The sequence below is a fragment of the Gracilinanus agilis genome, unplaced genomic scaffold (genome assembly GCF_016433145.1).
Source record: "Gracilinanus agilis isolate LMUSP501 unplaced genomic scaffold, AgileGrace unplaced_scaffold35550, whole genome shotgun sequence".
In the NCBI taxonomy this organism is placed as follows: domain Eukaryota; kingdom Metazoa; phylum Chordata; class Mammalia; order Didelphimorphia; family Didelphidae; genus Gracilinanus; species Gracilinanus agilis.
Genome location: NW_025368635.1, coordinates 415 through 2,521, shown reverse-complemented (window position 1 = coordinate 2,521; position 2,107 = coordinate 415). Strand labels below are relative to the sequence as shown.

At 55.5% G+C, this 2,107-nt stretch overlaps 1 gene segment (V, D, J or C); it reads left to right on the top strand.

Moving 5' to 3' along the window:
• Positions 1 to 1,301: 1,301 nt before the first annotated feature.
• LOC123254919 lies at positions 1,302 to 1,842 on the top strand. The segment is given in 2 exon segments: positions 1,302 to 1,382; positions 1,511 to 1,842. Coding segments are annotated over 2 exon segments (378 nt in total).
• Positions 1,843 to 2,107: the final 265 nt, after the last annotated feature.

Here is a 2,107-nt window from a genome sequence, read left to right as displayed (position 1 = left end):
AGAATAGTCCAGGATCATCTTATTGATCAGAGGAGCTCAGTCTGTCCTGGGGATCATCATTCCAATCCTGCTGTTGCTCTGTACAAAGTCGTCCTGGGTCTGGAGGTGTCTTTTCCTATTGCTCCTCGTTCCAGCTCCCATCATGATCTGCTGCCCCTACTGTGAATAACATAAGACACAAGTTAGCCAACCGAGGTAATGAGTTGCAGTTAACACATCCTGACCATTAACTCTAATCAAATGATATTTACAAATATGAAACATCAAATGTCCAGGTGACATTCTTTTCTGGTCCAAATCTAGACTCAGTTTCCCCTCTCCTAGTCCATCCCTGGGGAGAGAGGGCTCAAACAGAAAACAATGTGCACAGAGTGTTCACAGCATTCAGCTCCCTTCTCAGAGCAGTCTGGTACCCAAAGGGATTTTTGTGTGTTTGTGTTGGAGAGGTGGATGGGCAGGGAATGGAGCCAGGCTCAGCTCCCATCAGCTCTGGCTAGAGCAGTAAGGATTGTCCTGAGCCCAGTCCCCACACCAGACTCTGTTGGTCACTGCCCCAAAGCCTCCCCAGGTAGCAACTCACAGCATCCTAGACTGCTTTCTGGCCCTCAGAAAGTCTTTGTTGGGCCCCTGCCAGAATTAGGGAAAAACACAGCTCTCAGCCCTGCCAGGCTGGCTCTGGGGAGGCTCCATCCTGGAGGCTGAACCTGAGCCAAGAGAGGGCCGGATTTGTAGCTGAGGAGCCCAGGCAGGGATCCCTGTGTGCTGCTTCGTGTGAGGATGGGGAGGTCCGGTCCAGGAAAGCGGACCCGGGACGGGGGCTGCTTCGGGAGGCCAAAGCTCTAAGATGAGGGATGGCTCTGCCTTTGGGGTCAACAGAACAGCCAGCAGGGACCTTCCTGTGCCTGGTGGGCCCCTGAGGTCCTTCTCCAAGCATGGGGTGAATTAGACTCCTTGAAGCAGCAGGGGGTGCTGTTGGCTAGTCCTGGACAGGCAGGGGGGCCTGAGGAGCTGGTGACATCAGGAGGATGAGCCCAGCTGGCTGGGACTGAGATTCCTCTGAGCCCTGTAATCATTCCTGTGGGACCTCCCAGCTGGGCAGGGCTGAGATTTCCCAAGACACCCCCCTGCCAAGAGAGAGGCCCAGGGGACCTGGGAGCCAGAGATAGGACCCAGGGTGGGGTGGAGGGGCCCAGGCTCAGGGCAGATTTGCATCTGGCCCCCACAGCCCTCCCAGACACCATCACAGGGTTTCAGGGAGAGGATAAGAGGGAGCAGGAAAGAGGCCATGCCAGCTGTGAGCTCTTTGGGGAGCTGAGCTCTGGGGACCCCCTGCACCATGGCCTGGCCTCTCGTCTGTGTGTCACTGCTCACCTTCTGCTCAGGTCAGGATGACTCCCAGACCTCCCCTTGACCTCCTCCTCCATCCCTGTTCTTGCCTCTCATGAGGATCTCAAAGCACCTCCTAGCTTTCTCCTTGTTCAGGGTCACTAATGAGTTTCTCTGTTTGCAGGCTCCCTCTCCCAGATGGTGCTGACTCAGCCTCCCTCTGCCTCTGCATCTCTGGGGAGCACAGTCAGACTCACCTGCACCCTGAACAGTGAATACAGTAATAGAGGTGCTTATTGGTACCAGCAGAGCCCAGGAAAGGCCCCTCGGTACCTCATGTGGGTTAACAGCGGTGGAGGTACAGGCAAGGCCGATGGGCTCCCTGAGCGCTTCTCAGCCTCCAGCTCTGGGAACAATCGATTCCTGTCCATCAGCAACGTCCAGGCTGAGGATGAAGCCGATTATTACTGTGGGAATGACTATAGCACTGGTGTTGGTTATGCTCATCCACAGTGATGCATTCAATGAGGAAGTGGGACAAAAACCTCCCCTGCCAGCCCAGGTGCAGCTTCATGCCTGGCCCCAGGCTGGCACATGCCCTCCCCTGGCTGGGGCGCCTCTTGGCTCTTTCTTTGTCTGTCTCTCCCTGTCTTGCTTTCTCTTTCAGCACAAGAAGTTCCAGGATGTTCCTAAGATCACACGTCCAGTAAGTGACAGAAATGGACCTTGAACCCTGCTCTTCTCTCTGTCCCAGGCTGGCTCTAAGGGATGGACATCAGGG